Here is a 17,628-nt window from a genome sequence, read left to right on the forward strand (position 1 = left end):
CCGGCAAGAGCACATGAAAGCACATGATAATAGCAATTAAACAGAACTGCTAAATTCCTAAACACAGACTAGGCATCAGTCAACACAATGTTGAGATTAGCCTGTTGAATTAAGTACACAAAATATATACCACACTCAAAATCAGATATTCTTTCTAAGTCCACTATTTTTAATAAAAGGTGATTTGGCAGTATCTATCAAAATACAAATATAAATCCTAGTCGGCCACAGATTTTACTTCTTACACAAGCCCGCAAGAATTGTGTTATACTGTGTATAACAATATTCATCAACAGGTCTAGATGAACGTTTGTTATTTCTGGCAACCTAGCATCAGAGCACTTTTCTTTGAACTCCCCGGCAGCTGTATATAAATGTAATCTAGACTCAGCCAATCAGATGCTCTTGTCCAGAATCTGGAATCTTGAAAGAATGCTCCAATATCAGGGACCACAGAGAATCCATGGTGGCTACAGTGGAGATGAGAGACCACTGATATGTCCCCAGTATCTTCTTCAGCAGGATATACTGACAGCAGGAATCTGACTGTGCCTTGCCTTCCTTGGTTTTGCTATTTTCAGGCAGGATTATATTGCTTTCCTATCAATCTATGAACATTCAATCTTTCTAATGAAATCTGCTTAAATTAACCATAGTAGGTTTCTGCTGTTTGCTACCTACCACAGAGCAGGAATAACAGAATCAGGAACTGAATAAATTATGGTTGAGCTATGCAGGTGTTTAGAAAGAATGATAGATTTATATATGTGATATGTTAAGACACCTAAGATGTACCCTCAGGAGAAAAAAAAAAAAAGGTGTAGAACAGTACTAAATGTATAATTCTACTGGTAAAACTGGGACACACCCATACACACAAGCTTACAGATGGATAGAATTTAATGGATAGACCATTAAAAAATAATCCTACTGGTAAAACTGGGACACACCCATACACACAAGCTTACAGATGGATAGAATTTAATGGATAGACCATTAAAAAATACACAGAGAAGTTTTTCAAAGGATCTATTTTTGCATCAAACACTACATAAGCAATATTTTAATGGGCCTTGTCTAACAACCTCCATATTGAAGTGGCTTTTAAGTAATTAGCAAAACTTCTTGTGTGACCAAAAATGATTATATTAAATGTCGGTCTGCGGAGAAAATTATGAGAGTCTGTGAGTAAAACAATGTGCTATGAGAAGATTTTGATTTCCTTTTTTTAAAACTCCTAAAAGCCGCTCAAGAATACTAATCAGTAGTACTTTTGAACAAGATTTACTCATAGCTAAGGCCAAAAATTCACATATCCATGCTCAAATCCAACATGGTTTTTCCATTTCTAAGGTAAATTCTCCAAGAAAGGAAACCTGAAGCCGGAAAGAATGGGGGGGGGGGGGAGGCCAAAAAAGAAAACAAGATTAAAAAGTGGAAAGGGATCACTAATTCCTGCCAGAAATCTGAGTGAAGGGTAGAAATTTATACCACTGAGAGACGGGGAACAAGGCTTCTGTGAAGCTATCTAGAGGATAAGCAAACCAACTTAGTGCCACACAGTGCTCTCTTCACAGTATGGTCCCCAGATCTCCTTTAGTCTTAAATTGCCACAGAATGCTGACAAAAACCCTATCCTGCTACACCCTGTACAACCTGACTGCGAGGAGCTCAGTTCAATTCTCTGTTCTCCACATAACAAATATAAAAAGTAGGGGCAAAAGTAAAAACTGATTCTAGAGGGTTGTTAGGTGAGGGAATTATTCAAACAAATGAGACCATGTCTGATGGTATCATACTTGATGTATAATTTGTAAAATGGAGCCAGTAGGTACCGAAGATTACTGTGAGAACATATATGAAAGCCGAAGCACAGCACTCAGCACACATTGGTGCTCAATAAATGTTTGCTGAAAATCTGAGTATGTTATGAGCCATTCACTGCAATCAGAATGAATCCTCTCCATGTTCCTTCAGTACTTTGTGCCTAGTGCATTACATTATCTTATAACTACTGTGGCAAATTTGTCTTCCCAGTAGGATAAGATAGTTCTATTCATTTTTCTAACTCTAGCACAAGGACTGCCCACATAGTATCTTAAATGTCCTTAAAAACAAAAACGAGGTTGGGGAGGCCTGGGTGGCACAGGTGGTTCACTGTCTGACTCTTGGGTTTTCGCTTGATCTCAGAGTCATGGGATCGAGCCTTGAGTGGGGGCTCTGTGCTCAGCATGGGGTGTGCTTGGGATTCTCTTTCCCCCTCCTTCTGTGCTCTCGCTCTCTTTCTCAAATTTAATAAAAAAATAAATAAAAACAGGGGCGCCTGGGTGGCTCAGTGGGTTAAAGCCTCTGCCTTTGGCTCAAGTCATGATCCCAGGGTCCTGGGATTGCCCCCACATCTGGCTCTCTGCTCAGCAGGGAGCCTGCTTCCCTTCCTCTCTCTCTGCCTGCCTCTCTGCCTACTTGTGATCTCCGTCAAATAAATAAATTAATTAATTAAAAAAATAAATAAAAACAAATGAGAGGCACCGGATGGCTCGGCTGAGTGTCCAACTCTTGATTTCAGCTCAGGTAGTGATTTTAGGATTGTGGGATTGAGCCCTGTACCATGCCCCACACTGGGCAAAGAGCCTACTTGGGATTTTCTCTCTCCCTCTCCTCCTCATCCCCTAACACATGTGTGTGCAACCACACTCTCTCTAAAAAACCCAAAAAACAAAACCAAAAAATGAAAATGAATCCAATCCTCTAATCTTTTTTTTTTTTTTTTTTTTTTTTTTTTTAAAGATTTTTTATTTATTTGACAGAGAGAGATCACAAGTAGATGGAGAGGCAGGCAGAGAGAGAGAGAGAGGGAAGCAGGATCTCTGCCGAGCAGAGAACCCGATGCGGGACTCGATCCCAGGACCCTGAGATCATGACCTGAGCCGAAGGCAGCGGCTTAACCCACTGAGCCACCCAGGCGCCCTCCAATCCTCTAATCTTCACATAAATTCCATCCTCCAAGCCCTAATATGTATCAATCAAACCTCTATCTGAACAATTCCAGTAACAAACCAACTCACCATTTAACAAGCTCTTTCCATCTTTTTAAAAAAAAATTTTTTTGTTTTTATTTTTAAGTAATCTCTATATCCAGTGTGAGCCTTGAACTCACAACTCTGAGACCAAGAGTTGCATGCTCTTCCAGCTGAGCCAGCCAGGTGCTCCCCACCTCTTTCCATTTCATAGGGAGTCCAAATCTATCTCCTTTACTCACGGTCCTGGTTCTGCCCATGAAAAGCCACAAAGGGTAGGCTTAAGTCTCTTTTATTTAAATACCCAAGTATTAAAAGTCATTATTACATGCTCCTTTAGATCTTCTCTTTTTTTAGATTAAAATGTTTCCATTATTTGTGTGTGTGGGGGGGGGAAGTTACAAACAAAAATGTTTCCCAAGCCTGGGTGACTAAGTTGCTTAAGTATCTGCCTTTGGCTCAGGTCATGATCCCAGGGTCCTGACACAGAGTCTCGAATGGGGCTCCCTGTTCAGTGGAGAGTCCACTTCTCCCTCTCCCTCTGTCCCTCCCTCCTGCTCCTGTGCACCTTCTCCTCCCCAACCCCTGCTCTCTCAAATAAATAAAAATCTTTAAAAAAATGTTTCCGTTAGTTGTTCCTACAATATCATGGTTGATATAGCTTTCATACTATCTTGACTGGTCTTCTGAGCAGACTCCAATGTGTAGGTATCCCTCTAAAACAAATTTCCATAATTGAGTTATAGAGTAGAATTATCATCTGCCTTGTCTGTACATTATACTTTTACTAATCCAGCATCACATTTATTCCTTTGTTGGCTTTATCAATCCTGTGACTCATACCGAACCAAGTCATGTAAAAGTTTAAGTGTTTAGACATGTGCTATTTACCAGCTGACCTCCATCTTGTATTTGTATGGTTGTTTTTAATTTTTTAAAAGATTTTATATATTTATTTCAGGAGAGAGAGAGCATCCCAAGCAGAATTCACACTTAGCCCAATGCAGGCCCCGATCCCATGACCATGAGATCGTGACCTGGGCCAAAAATCAAGAGTCACATGCTCAACTGACTGAGACACTCAGGTGCCCCTGTATGGTTGTTTTTTCAGTAAATATAAGGCTTTAATTTCATTAATTTCCATTTTGCTAACTTTAGTTAATCGTTCTGCCTGTCAAGGTCATTTTGGATTCTAATCCACACATTAGCTCTTTCAACCAAACTGGATTTTATCCAAGTTGTTACAAATATAAAATGTAAAAAAAACCAGGACTGAATGCAGCAGCATGCTCCTTCCAGCTTGCCTACAAGGGCAGCCCTTCATGGATCCAGTTATTCAGCCACTTAAAAATCCACCTAGCAGTGAAACCAGTAGAATTTCTTCACCTTATACCAAAGGTTACATTATTGAAAAAGTGTAACACATACTTTTACTTTAAAGACAGGTGAATCAATTCACTACGTATATGATTACTGCTTTAATTTATAATTAATAACTCATTTCCGTATTTATTAATTTTTATATCCAGTTAAGTAAAGCTTTGAGCATAAGTAATTTTGGAAACGTGTACTTTTACTTTGACCTTTGAAATAGTTAAGACTAAACTGAACTAATAATACTTTGTGCAAGGAGATAAAAAGATAACCTTTGATCAATCGATTCATTACACTGAAGACTTCTGTAAACCTAAAAAAAAACTGCCTCTTTCCAAAGAAGCTCAAAATCAAGAGAACTCATCTAAGGTATCTCAAGGTACCAAGAGTGGGTATGGAAGAAATCGAGGAAATAACTATTGATCTTAACATCCCTTTCCTGAAGACTACTGAAAAAGAGCACCTCCTACTTGATATTATTCTTAATCTCAAGAGGCCTGTGAGGATATCTAAGATAGGAAATGACTTTCCTTTAGGGAGTCCAAAGAAAATTCCATGATCAAAGAATCACCATTTTGCATATTAACACGTGATCTTATTTCCTTCAACTCAAGTAATTACAGTTTGAAGTCAGCATAATGAATCACTTTTTCTATAGACAAGACCTCCCCCACTAACTTAATTTTAGGATGCTCAACCAATTAGAAAAATTATCTCTAAGATATTACTATTAATAAAGCACTTTGCAGCTTAAAAGGCACCTGCACACTTTTTTTTACTTCAAATAACAAAAATCCTGTAGGGTAGATACAAGCCAGGCATTCCTGCTGTCTTTTTCTAGATGAGAAAACTGAAGCTGAAGACATTTGAACTTCACCAAGGTAACAAGCAGAGGAGCCCGTGAACTAATCAAGATATTGTAATTACAAATACTAGGCTCTTGGAAAATTTTCAAGAGTGCTGTCTAGGCTAAAATGACCAGAGAGGACTTAGAATAACATATTACAGTCTACCTTTGAACAAAATGGGTTTGAACTGCTTAAGTCCATATGTGGATTTTTTTCAATAAAGAGAGTACTGTAAATGTATTTTCTCTTTCCTATGGTTTTCTTAATAACATTTTATTTTTAGCTTACTTGATCTTAAGAATACAGTATATAGGGACACCTGGGTGGCTCAGTTGGTTAAGCCGCTGCCTTGAGCCCAGGTCATGATCCCAGGGTCCTGGGATCAAGTCCCGCATCCGGCTCCTTGCTCCGCAGGGAGCCTACTTCTCTCTCTACCTCTGCCTGCCACTCTGCCTGCTTGTGTGCTCTCTCTCTCTCTCTCTCTGACAAATAAATAAATAAATAAAATCTTTAAAAAATAAAAAAAGAATACAGTATATCACACATACAACATAAAAAATATTTGTGAATTGGCTGTTTATATTATTGGTAAGGCTTCTGATCAACAGTACAAATAAGTAGTTACATTTTTGAGGAGTGGATTATGTGGATTTGACTGTGTGGGGGTTGGTGCCCCTAGTCTCCACACTATTCAAGGATCAACTCTATTTCCCTCCTAGATGCACAGTAATTATTGCTAAGGGGGACAAATGCTAAAGGAATCATTTATCGGCATTAACAACACTGGGGGCCGCAGAACAAGCGTGAATACACCACTTACACTGACATATCAACTGTAAATAAATGAAGGGAAACAAATTACTGACACTTGAATTTCAAAGACAGCTATAAAGTTTGGGGGAAAAAAACAAAACAAAAAAACAAAACCCCACAGCACCTGTGAACAAGCCTACAGGGTACACCTGGCAGGTACTTTATTCATTTCACAAACAGGAAACTCAGAAATTTTAGTTAATTGTTCATTTGCACAAATAGGAATTAGTGACAGGTATCCTCTTTCCATTAGACTCTTTCTACATTGTCCTAAAAAGAATATATAGGTGACATTACATATATAGGAATATAATAGGTGACATTATACATGCTTGGGAAATCTGACCACCATATTGCTTCCTATGTAGGACATAGTTAGGACATAACAGGACACAGTGCCTGCCTTATCCAAAAGATCATGGTAAATGGACATGTTTATGATCTATGTCTTGATCCCTGCCCATGTGGCTGAACAAGTATGGGACCTGATAGTATAAATTAATTCAAATTCATCAAGGATTGGGGTGCCTGGGTGGCTCAGGAAGTTAAGTGTCCAACTCCTGATCTTGGCTCAGCTCTTGATCTTAGGGTCCTGAGTTCAAGCCCTGCGATGGGCTCCACTTAAAAAAACATACATACATACATACATACATCAATGATTCAGTTTTCCTAGTAAAAGCCTCTCAGACTGAATCTTTTAATAATACAGCAATGGGCTTTTTAAAAAAACACAAGCTTTAAAAAAAAAAAGATGACAGTAGGGCTGAAAGAACAAGAGTGAGATTTAACTGATTACTCTAAAGAATGTTTTCAATTCACAGATTCACAGATAAAACAAAAGATGTGCACACCTCACACCCACAATTCCACTTCAAGGTGTGGCTCCAGAACTCAGCATATATGTTCAAGGAGGTGCACACCAAAAAATCCACATAGTATACTATTTTTTCTTTTTTTTTTTTAATTTTATTTATTTGACAGAGAGAGAATACAAGTGGGGTGAACCCCAGAGGGAGAAGCAGGCTCCCCGCCTGAGCAGGAAGCAGACGCAGGGCTCCATCCCAGGACCCTGGGATCATGACCTGAGCCGAAGATAGCTGCTGAGCCACCCAGGTGCCCCATACTGTCTTTTATAAGATGACACACAACTCAGCCTAAAATTTCCTTAGGGGAAAGAGTGGGAAAATTGTGGTATAGTCAAACAATAGGATATAATTAAATTAAACCAACAGAATGTAGTTAAAATTAAACTAACCTAGCAATTAATACCAATAAAATAGAACAAAATATATTAATACCAATAAATTTCCCAAAATAATATTGAACAAAAAAGTTTGAGAGCATGTACAGTAAAATTTCATTAATATAAAGTTGAAAAAATACATAAACGATTATACACTGTTTACAAATACACACAAACATATGTAGTAATCATTTGGAAACTTTCATAGAAATAATAAACACCAAATTCAGGAGAGTGGTTACCTCTAGCGACAAAGAACAGTGAAGAGTATACAAAGGGCTTCAACTGTATCTGTAATATTTGTTTCCTAAACAAAGCACAACAAAATAAACCCTTCTTTCTTTTCCAAAGAAAAGAGAATGATGAAAAAGTCTATACCAGGCAAATATAAACCAAAATATAAGACTCAAAATTAATATCAAACACTTCAGTACCCAAAACTGCACTACCAAAAAAAATAATATGTAAAACACAAACAACTCCACAGTATGTAAAAAGTGGAGAGTAACTTAATGACAAAGAGTAACTCTTCAGTAAGCTGTGAAGACCTGAGCCCCATAAATACCTTACAAATCAGCCCTCAAATTTACTGGAGGGAAAAAAAAACCACTCTGACAAAACTAAAAACAAAACAAAACCATGTCATAATAGATACTAACATCTTACCCCAAAACTCAAGGGACTATCAAGAATATACAGATAGTAAATCTCATCTCATGAACATGTATGGAAACCTGAACCAACCCTGAACCAACAGTACACCTTTCAAGCACACACAGAATATGTATACTCGCTGACCAAGTAACTGGCTACAAAATTAGCTTAAAAAACTAAATAATCAACATAGTCTACATGCTCTTACCTATGTGAATAAAGTCAGAAATCAATAATAAAAACATTGTTCAAAAGGAAAAAAAAATACATGTTTAAAACAAAAAACACAAGAGGTGCCTGGCAGGCCCAGTTGGTAGAGCATATAACTTCTGATCTCAGGCTTGTGAGTTTGAGCCCCACACTGGGTATAAAGATTATTTAAAATAAAATCTTAAAAAACAAACAAACAAAAAACACATGAAGCACCTGGGTGGCTCTGTCAGTTAAGCGTCTGCCTTCAGCTCAGGTCATGATCCCAGGCCCCTGGAATAGAGCGCCACAGGAGTTGGCTTCTCCTTCATCCTCTCCCCCCTCCCCTGCTTGTGCTATCCTGCGTGCAAATGCACGCACGCATGCACATGCTTTCTCTCTAAAATAAATAAAATCTTTGTAAACAAAAACAAAAAAAGCAAAAAAACACATATCCCTAATTATCTCAAGGATTGAAAGAGAAGCCATGAGAGGAAAACATTTCAGGGTAACCAGTTCCCTAACACTTGTTTACAATTTTTCTTAGTTTCCTATGGGCACTCTTTAAATCATTATCAAAACTTCTTTTCCTGAGCTAGTAGATTAGTAGAAGTAGGTTTCTGTTCTTTTATTATCAAACAGGTCCTTCTAGAACAAAACCCTATGGACGGTTTTTCTGAATCATGAGAGGACCTGAATGATCACGTAGACTAGATTAAGCAAAGGTGCTAAATATATGTAAATACACCTGGAATAGAATGAATCTTGAACAACTTTGGATCCTGTTAAAACAATGTTGAGAAGATAAGGAGCCTTCCATAAAAAGTTTCTGCTACATGCAAACAAATACAGGAAAAATATAGTAAGTGCAAGAAAACACAATACAGTTAGAAAGAAACAATTAGATCAAGGATAGTAGATGTCTCAAAGTATCAGCTGGCTACCAACTAGCAAGCTAACCAGGGATGGTGGCGGGGGGTGGGGGGGGGTGGGGAGAGATCAACATGTTAGGATTCACAGGGGACAAAAGACTATTTTTGCTATGAACAGCATTACTCAAACCTACACAGCACTGGTCAAGTTTGTGTTACTCTTTCAATGGACCTCAGGAAATTATGGTAACATTTCAAGAAGCAGCATATAAAGTTAAGATGAAACAGTAACCATTTCTCATTCAAGTCACTATTACTTATCTTATCTCATTTATTCATTCCATTTTATAGATGAGGACACCAAGGCAGATGAAAGATGCTGCCTAAGCTCATACAGCTGGTAAGGAGCAGAGAAAGGACTTTATTCTTGTTTTATAGAGGACTTCACTGTTATTTTATCCTTTATCCCCATTTTGTATAAGTGGATGTGGTATCTTTTAGTAAAGGGGACTGAGGGACTATGTACTCCCACAACTCAACAAACCAAGCAGTTGTTGGTAAGCCAACAAAAGAGGTCTGAATGGAATTTGTGGGAATGCAGAAATACCTATGATACGGGAGAGTATGGACTTTGGAGTCAGAAAGACGTGGGTTCAAATTCCAAACTCCAGTTTAGTCAGTTACTAGCTCTGGGATGTGACAGCTTCTCTTTCCTCACCTGTAAAATGGAGCCTTCATCATGGATATTACTGTTCAGATTCGATGACCTGTACCAGTAGAAAAGGCCCTATAAATATATAAATATACTAGCTGTATATTTACATTCTTCACTACACCACACTGTAGTCTTTTAAAGAGGAAATCAGAGGAAAAATGCCTTTCAAGACCCATGATCAGGAATAATTAAGTATATGCATACATGCTTTTAAAAAAAATAATGCATTCTATAATTAAAGTAAGTAAGCAGGGTTCTCTCTTTGCATAGCTTAATACAATGCCCACTTCAAAAACGTGCACACACAAAAAATCAAGTATTAATGCTGCTTCTGACTTCGACTTACTGTTTCTCCTTTACCCTCAGTGGTAGGCAGAAGGATGCCACTCAAGAAATTATACCCTATTCCCTAGAACCTGTGACTACGTTACTCTACACGGCAAAAGGCACTTTGCAGATGTAATTAAAATTACAGACTTTGAGATGAGATTATCCTAGATTATCCAGATAAGTCCAATTTAATCACACAAGTCTTTATACACAGAGAACATTTTCCAACTTTGGTCAGAGAGATGGGATGACCCAGGAAGAGGACTTGGCTGGCTGGCTGCTGCTGTCCTTGAAAATGGAGGAAGCAGACCAGAAGCCAAGGAACTGGGTATGTGGTGGGCTCTAGAAGCTGAGAGCAGCCCTCAGATGACAGCAAGAAAATGAAGAGCTTAGCTGCACAGTTGCAAGAAAGTATATTCTACCAACAACCTGAAAAAGCAACCTGAATCCCTCAAAAAGGGAACCTGGTCCAGCTGAAACCTGGTTGTTAGCCCACTAAGAAACATGGCAGACTTCCGAAATATGCTGTTATGTATTATCAACTTATACAGAACTTTCTTTCACACTGTAAGATATTAAATTTGTGTTCTCTTAGCTGCTTTAGAGTACAGTGGTTTGTTATGACAGCAACACAAAACTAATGTACCTTCTTTCTCCCATCTGAATTAATAAAACGATCACAAAATTTTATATAAATGTCCTTAAATCCTTTTTGAAACAAAAAGAACCAAACTGGCCAATGCATGTAGCCCACCCAGTGGAGGCTACCTAGCACACATTCCCATGTTCTGAAGCACAAACTCTGCACCAGGCTCTCTCCTGCTCCAAGAGCTTCACTGTGGCATGCATCCATCAATACTCATGTCCTTCCTTTCTCCTTCAGATTTGACCAGACACACACTAACTGTTGGCTACACCTGAAAATAGGTACATTCTGAAGAGCAAACTAGGAGAAATTTAGAGAGCTACATCATAGCTGTGAAGAGTAAAAACTTAGAAAAGTAACGCCCCAAATGACGCTGTTTCTTTATCTATAAAATGGTAACCTCACATATCTTTTGAAGTAATAAAAAAAGAAAACCTTTTGATATTGTATACAAACTATAAGAAGTGTGAAGAATGGTTCCTAAGAATCTACTACACAGATGGTACCAAAAACTCATGAGATGAAGAGTTCCACATAAATTCAGCCTGGATATACTTTATGGATTAACTTAAAATTTCAGAAAGCAGAAAATCTGACAATAGGAAAAAAAAAGATAAATTCTAGAAAAATATACACAAAAGACCCATGACAGACCTGCAGAGGAATGTCACAGTACTACCACTAAAAAATAGTGCTTTTAAGGGCCCTGGGTGGCTCAGTCGGTTAAGCATCTGCCTTAGGTCATGATCCCAGGGTCCTAGGACAGAGCCGGACATTGGGTTCCCTGCTCAGTGGGAAGCCTGCTTCTCCCTCTCCCTCTGCCTCTCCTCCTGCTTGTGCTCTCTCTAATAAATAAAATCTTCAAAAATAAATAAATAAATAAGTAAATAATAGTGCTTTTTAAAAATATAGATGTCCAGGACTCACTGTAGGTCTTCTTAAACAGCATCTTCAGGATAAGACCCAAGTTGCTTGCATTGAGAAGTTCAGTAGGAATTAAAAGGGAGGTGACTACAAGTGAATGATAGCAAAGGGAATCTAGTATCTTTTTGCCAGGTGTCTTTTATTTTCAAGTGAAGAACAGCAGCTAGAATGTATCTAAAACTTGCAAAGAAATGAGGTTGATGAACCAAATGGGAAATTTTCACATAGAAAGCAAAGTTAGAAAAGAGGACAAGGTAGGTCAGTATTCGGCTGTATCTTTTATAGCAAAGGACACAGCCTTGCAGTTCAGGATAAGCAAAGAATAACAAAATGGAGCAAACACAGCTGGGCCAAAATGAGAGGGAAAAACAGCTAAGCTGGCAAAATTAGAATCTGCTCAAAACACCAGCAAAATTACTGGCTACTGCAAAAGGCAGTGAGCTGTAGAGATAGAGTGGGGGAGAAGGATCAGAGAGAAGAGAAAATTCATTTCATGGTGGAGCAGGAACAGAATGAGAACAAAAGGGATAAGAGCACTGAGGAAGAAGAGAGGGGCATTATTTGAGATAAGGAGGAGGCAGGATCACCAGGAGATGAAAGGAAAAAGGACGAGAAAAACAGCACCATGATTCAACGTTGAATCTAGGATTCAACGGAAGTCCCAGTAGCATTATAAATGTTAGGGGAAGCAAGCAGCAAACAAACTGGTTAGGAGAGAAAGAAAAAAGGAAAGGGATACTCAAAAATCTTGAAAGCAACAATTTAAGTAGACCAGAATAACTGTCTAAGGGCACCTGGGTGACACAGCTGGTTAAGCGTCTTGACTCTTGATTCTGGCTCAGGTCATGATCTCAGGGTCCTGGGACTGAGCATAAGATATTCATTTTCTCTCTCTCCCTCCCTCTCTAATAAATAAATAAATAAATAAATACATACATACATACATACAATCTTTAAAAATAGAAAAAGAATAAACTGTCTAAATTCTAGATGATGTTAAAAGGTATGTTTCAGACATGTTTTAGCTCTCTCACTGAATAAAACTAACACATATAAAAACAGACAAAATAAAACAATACAAAGATGAAAAAGTTCCACAACTACGAAGAAAAGCAATGGAAGGATTAATACAGAATTCATGCTGGTGGAAGCCTGGGAAAGGAAGACGTAGGTGATGAGGATCCGTGTTCCTTTAGCATGGGTGTATAATAATTCATTACTGTTCTTTAAAACTATTAAACTGTACATACACAATATATACATACATATGCTTTTTATATGCATGTTATATTTCATCATAAAATAAGTGGCATTCTTCTACCTTCAAATTTCTTAGTTTGTTTTTCCCCTGTTTGTTTTCTGAAGATAATCTAACAAACTTGTTCATATAATGAAATACAATGGTGTTTCTGGTCTCAGGTTTTGTGACAAGGAGCTCCACCTCAGACCTAGCGAATCAAAATCTCTGGGGTTTGGACCACTGAATCTTTATATAAAAAAAAGAAAAACCACTCTAGGTGACTTATGAGAATCTAAAGAAACTCAAGTTTGAGTCTCCCACAGGATAGGTCTTCCTTCTGTCACAGCTCTAAAGCTCTACAAAATCTAATGCCACCGTTCCCCAAGGCCTCTAGGATTTTGCCTCTATGCCGCATGTTTTTGACCTTTCAACTTCAAGTCTGCCCTACCTTCACACACATACACACTCCAGCCCCTCATATTCCTGCCAACCTGATCTTGCAGTCAGCTCTTCACTTCTCACTCTTTCCCTCTCTTTCCCAGTCTTCAATAAAATGGCTCACACTATGGCTCTATTTTTAATTTTCTAAAATCACCAGTAAGAAGTATATGTGAGATTGATCAAGCAGCAAACATGTACTTCCAACTACCTACCAGACATTTCCCCCATGCCCACCTGGCAAATCCCTATGCATCCTTCTAATTTCAGCTCAACTATCACCTTCCAAATAAAGTCTTGCAGCACGTCTTCCAAGGGCCTAGCTACTTAGCTATTATTTTTTATTATTTTATTATTTTTTATTTTCTTATGTAGCACTTGTCCTCAAAAGATTTTAAGAAAAAGAAGAAAAAAAAAAAAAGCATGTACGAGCGGGGAGAAGGGCGAACAAAGAATGAAGGGAGAGCGGAGGGGATGAGAACGATGCAATAGGGAGTAGTGGGGTTTACGAACAATCTTAAAAGAATGGATAAGCAAGAGTTGGTCAGGTGAAAAAGTTTTGACCTAACCTTTCTTTTCATCTTTTTTGGGTGGGGGGCAAAGCAAGAGGGTCACTTCAGATAGAATACAACTGGGTTTGAGCATCTGTTTGCCTACCAGAGTGGCAAAAAGGGCAAGGACGGTTAGTGATCAGGTTAAAATGGTAGGCAGTTGCTAGAATTTTAGAAGCAACAATTATAGGCTTATTATAATTTTTCTCTTTCCCTATTTGATAATTATCTGGTTATGCTATTAGGCCAGGCTAGTTAAAAACCAATTTCCATCTATATCTAGATTTAAATGACACATTTACCTAAATGATTTTTCAGGAACAAGACACTACCAATGAAAAATATTAAAGCTACATTTTAACTGCACCTGGCTCCAGAGTTAAGAAAACAAGCATTTCAACGGTATCATCATGATCATGGAAAAAGTTTTAAAAAATCTCTTCTATGAAGTGGAAACTCCAAAAAACAAGGTGTGCATGGTACTTTCACATTTGTCTCCATTTTATCTCATTATTGAGAGAAAAGTAAAAATTAAAAATGAAAACTTATTATAAAATAGGGAAAGTGAGAAACAGGAAAAGTAGCAATTTCCTTCATTCTAAGATATATGTTTTTCATACTATGAATTTTGAAGACATCAGGATGGATATCACACTACTGATTTAATATCTTTTTGTGGGGAGGGCCACATATAGTGTAACTTACAACTGTGCATATATTTTGAATTAAGGAGACATGGTAAATGATTTTGGCCAAAGTTAGTTAAAAAGTGGCAGAATCCAGGGCGCCTGGGTGGCTAAGTCGTTAAGCGTCTGCCGTCAGCTCAGGTCATGATCCCAGCGTCCTGGGATCGAGGCCCACACTGGGCTCCCTACTCAGCAGGAAGCCTGCTTCTCCCTCTCCCACTCCTCCTGCTTGTGCTCCCTCTCTCTCTGTGTCTCTCTCTGTCAAATAAATAAATAAAATCTTTAAAAAAAAAAGTGGCAGAAGCAGGCTAAAAACCTCCTACAGTTAAGTTATTAATGTATATTAACATGAACTTAGTGGCTTGTTTGGCTATTCTTTCAATAATTTAACTAAATATACAAGACCTTCTACTAGGCTCTTCCTGAAATACAAAGCTATACTAAACAGCTTTTCTGCCCTCCAGAGGCACATAATCAAATACAGATGCCTACACAAGTACCTATAAAACAGTCTGGCATTAATAACAGAAAAATACAAAGTGGGATGCACCCAGATAAAGGAGTAGTAGTCACTGCCAGCCAGGATACCAGAAAAAGCCTGACACATCAAAAGAGCTTAATATATGTTGACTCTGAGAGCATTATGGAAGACCTGGGTTAGACTTTGAAGGATTGGTAGACTTTCCACTGAGAAGGCACTTGAGGCAGAGGGAACTGTAGGAACCAGGAAAAAGCACAGAAATCAGCCACCAGGCCTCACTGCCAGAAGGCAGGGAGTAGTGGGAAAGAAGGCTACCAAAGAAAACAGAGGCTAAAATACTGGAGTTCCTGGAAGGTCAAACCAAAGAATGTGAGCAAAGGAACAGTCTCTTAACAGCCAGGTTTCAGGAAGACTAATCTGACGGCAAAACTAGGTTGGCTAGAGTGGGGAGAGTGTTCCCTTTAAACTGCCTGGGAGTTGTTTTTGAATGAGGGCAAGTTCCAAAAGCACCAGCACCAGCTTTCTACTATTTGTAGCTCCACTACTCTACCCACAGTAGATGCTCAATTAGTAAGCTGAAAGAAGGCAACCTGCAAAGGATAATTTGCACCTTCACCACTTCTATATGTCTATATTCACTCCTCTTCTTACTTCTCAAACACATTCATATCATAATTAACATAAATTTCCTCTCCAGCTCAGGTTTACAGCCTAAATAAAAATTTTCCAATAGGCTTTCAATCCAATTCTTTCTCCTTCAAAACATGCCGCAGCTTTTTGTAAAAATTATAAAAATTTGCTACTAAACATTTGCAAAGCTTTCCTCTACCCAAGAAACTACACAGAAAACCATACAGACTCTGTACAGACACACATCAAAAAAAAAAAAACCTTGCTAAAAAGACAGGTTTGGGACAGCAAGTTTTTTAGGCTGCAATCAACATGCTTCTTGTGTTACTTACTGAATTTGCTACATCACTAGTGCAACTGCTTATGTTTCCAAAGTTGTGAAAAGGGCCCAAAGTTGTGCAAGAGTCCTCACTGAAATCAGACTCTGGTATATAAATAGTTGTAACACCTGAACGAGCCTTAGTTTTATTATTAGATTCAAAATAATGCCAAAATCACAGGTATTAAGTTTATTTTACAAGTTTGTTTACTTATCGGCGAAATACACTCAGATGTTACTTCAAGCGAGAACAGCTGAATTTCTTTCTGCTTCAAAAGTACATGAGGCCACCCGAAAATGGGCAGTTGCGACCCTGACTCTGATATATCCAAGAAATCACAGTGCCTCCAACACGCACAGGCACACATACGCAAGCACACACCCAGAGCACTGAACGGCCTCCCATTACTACCAAATAACCCCAGTTTACACGTGGCAAAATCGACAGACCTTTCACGCCTTAATGACCTCGAAAGGGACTCCCCAGCTGCCGAGCGACGGGACAGGACTTATTCTGACTCGGGATTGGAGGGTGTTAAAAAAAATCTTTTTTTAAAGGTTCCCTTCTCTCCTCCTCAGCTGGCCGTCCCACACCAGGAGCACCTTGCCCAGCTTCTGACAGATGCGTGTAGGATGGAAAAGGTGCGAGTGACTGATCAGGAAACGCAAAACCCTTCTCCCATCACCTTCTGCTCTCCTCTGCCTGCCTTTTTCTTTCTCGAGGGCTGCGAAGAGGCCCAAGGTGAGGGGCCCGGCGAGGGGGTGCAATCATCTAAGTCAGACCCTGACGGCCCTCGGCTGGGCCGCCCCTCCTGTCACACAGTCCCTAGATCTTAAGTCGCAAACGGCTGCCGCGGCCCCCAGCTGCAGGGCTGCCCGGGGCGGGGGCCGCGGACAGGGCCTGGCCAGGCCGCGGCCGCTTGCAGTGCCCACGTCACCAGCTCCAGCACTGCGGAAATGGAGCGGCGCGGCCGGGAGAGAGGCGCCGGGCGGCGTTGGCGCCCGCGCCCCTGCCAGACGCTGTCTGCCGCTCAGCCCGGGCCGGGAGGCCGCCGACGCCCGCTTGGCCGCACCCCGGGCCCTCACCTGTGTCGCCGATGATGATGTACTTGAAGAGATAGGCGTACGCCATGGCCGCGGCCGCTCGGTGCCAGGGCACACGGCTCCTCCTCCTGCTACTGCTCCTCCTCCTCCTCCTCCGCGCCCCTCACCCCGGCGCCGCTCGGCCTCGAAACGCCAGGCCCCGCCCGCCGCAGCCGTCGCCGTCAGCCGCCGGGAGTGAGGGGCCGAGAGGAAGTCGGACAAACTGACACCCGCAGAGCCGATGGAGACAACTCCCGGCCGAGCTCAGTCGAACAATAACAGCCGCCGCGGCGCCTCCGCCCCGCCTCCGCGCCGACCCGGAAGTGCTGCGGCCGCCGGCGACTCCGGAGGAAAGGGGAAGAGCTCCGCACGCCGGCCGGAGCCCCGCCCAGCCAGAGCCCCGCCCCGTCCCGCCGGAGCTCCGCCCAGCGCCGAGCCGGCCGCGCCCAGGCCGCGCCCCGTCCACCCTGAGCCGGCCGAGGCCCGGCGCCGGTTGTTTCGGCACGTTTGAGCGGGCGACGCGGGCGGCCGGGAGACGCTGGGGGAGGGGAGGGAAGTGGAAGGTTCGGTTCCGT

General features: G+C 40.5%; 1 protein-coding gene across 1 annotated transcript in view; it reads right to left on the reverse strand.

Annotated features, from left to right (window-relative positions):
• Positions 1-17,345, reverse strand: part of RAB2A (RAB2A, member RAS oncogene family) — a 97,738-nt gene extending 80,393 nt beyond the window's left edge. The window contains exon 1 of the mRNA XM_047725223.1: positions 17,057-17,345. Within this exon, the coding sequence (XP_047581179.1) occupies positions 17,057-17,102 (46 nt within the window). The 5' untranslated portion in view covers positions 17,103-17,345. The remainder of the gene's footprint in view (positions 1-17,056) is intronic.
• Positions 17,346-17,628: the final 283 nt, after the last annotated feature.

The sequence above is a fragment of the Lutra lutra genome, chromosome 4 (genome assembly GCF_902655055.1).
Source record: "Lutra lutra chromosome 4, mLutLut1.2, whole genome shotgun sequence".
NCBI classification, from domain to species: Eukaryota; Metazoa; Chordata; class Mammalia; order Carnivora; family Mustelidae; genus Lutra; species Lutra lutra.